The sequence below is a fragment of the Chinchilla lanigera genome, unplaced genomic scaffold (genome assembly GCF_000276665.1).
Source record: "Chinchilla lanigera isolate Chin_1 unplaced genomic scaffold, ChiLan1.0 scaffold00589, whole genome shotgun sequence".
NCBI lineage: Eukaryota > Metazoa > Chordata > Mammalia > Rodentia > Chinchillidae > Chinchilla > Chinchilla lanigera.
In genome coordinates, this window is record NW_004955990.1 from 3,005 (window position 1) to 4,167 (window position 1,163).

Here is a 1,163-nt window from a genome sequence, read left to right on the forward strand (position 1 = left end):
TTTGGTTTTGCCATTCAAGTGTTTGCGGGCACCATTAAATCTGAATCAGATATTTTCCTTTCCCCCTAAATACAGTAAAACTTTGGATTTTGACTAAGTTGGTCTCTGAGTATTTCACAAGATGAGGAAACTTATCTGACAGATTTCAACTTCATAAAACTAATGATGTCTTGCAATATAATTAGTGCATGCTCAGGCATCACATGATAACAACTGCTTCTCCTTTCACAGCTTTATTATACATTGTTTTGGATCACGAGCAGAAGGAATCATTCTGGAAAACCAGGGCTTCACTATGACTTGGTGTGAGGTGAAAACAGAAAAACTCTACAGAATTTCAGTGTGGGAGTCCAAAAACACTTTGAGGGATCCATTTCTCCATAGGTGCCCTTCTCTGAATTTCTGCCCAGGGAAAATGTGTAATCACCACCCATGAAGGGATAGTCCTGAGGTGTTCATGGACAGTGCAAGGGAGACAGCACACTAAGCACCATGAGTCCAGAGACTCCTTCACATCAGAATCTGCACTGTTGCCTACAGCTCTGGCTCTAACTAGTGGCAGACTGGAAGGTGCAACATTTGGCCTAAATGTTTTTCCTTTAAAGCAAGGAATGCCACTGTTTTTCCAAACACACAGTGGACACTGAAATTCAGAAACCGGGAGACATCATGAGGCTCCCCCACCGGTAAGGCGATGGTCTTCAGGCCTTCCAAAATTTGCTGCATTTTCTCCTGGATCACTTCAGTGTTCAGCAGGAAACTCGGGGGAACCTTCGGCAGGCGAGCAGCTGCGGTCCGGAACTGGCTCAGTGGATCATCCCTGGAGCGCATCAAGCGGATCATCAGGATGATCAAGTCCTTATCCTGAGCAGCAAGATAGGTGGACACTATAACAAGAGTGAGACACAGCCAGGTTAGTTACACGTGAGCTTCCTCAGAGAGGCTGACCTCAAAACTGCTGTGATGTCTCTTGTGTGTGGACACTTCTTCTCTAGACTGTAGATGTTCTTAAAACTTACAAGTTAAGGCACTGGCCTAAGTATTGCACAGTAAAACAAACAAGTACATGAAATGCACTGATTAAAATGAATACTTTTTCCAACAGGATTTCTAATTGATAACAATTTTTCAATTGTATTTTCCCTCTGGACTTCCATATTTTC

The 1,163-nt window shown here is 43.2% G+C and overlaps 1 protein-coding gene across 1 annotated transcript in view; it reads right to left on the reverse strand.

Annotated features, from left to right (window-relative positions):
* LOC102004030 (prolactin-like) overlaps positions 1-1,163 on the reverse strand; it is a 5,059-nt gene that overhangs the window by 1,856 nt on the left and 2,040 nt on the right. The window contains exon 2 of the mRNA XM_005415158.1: positions 685-887. Within this exon, the coding sequence (XP_005415215.1) occupies positions 685-887 (203 nt within the window). The remainder of the gene's footprint in view (positions 1-684; positions 888-1,163) is intronic.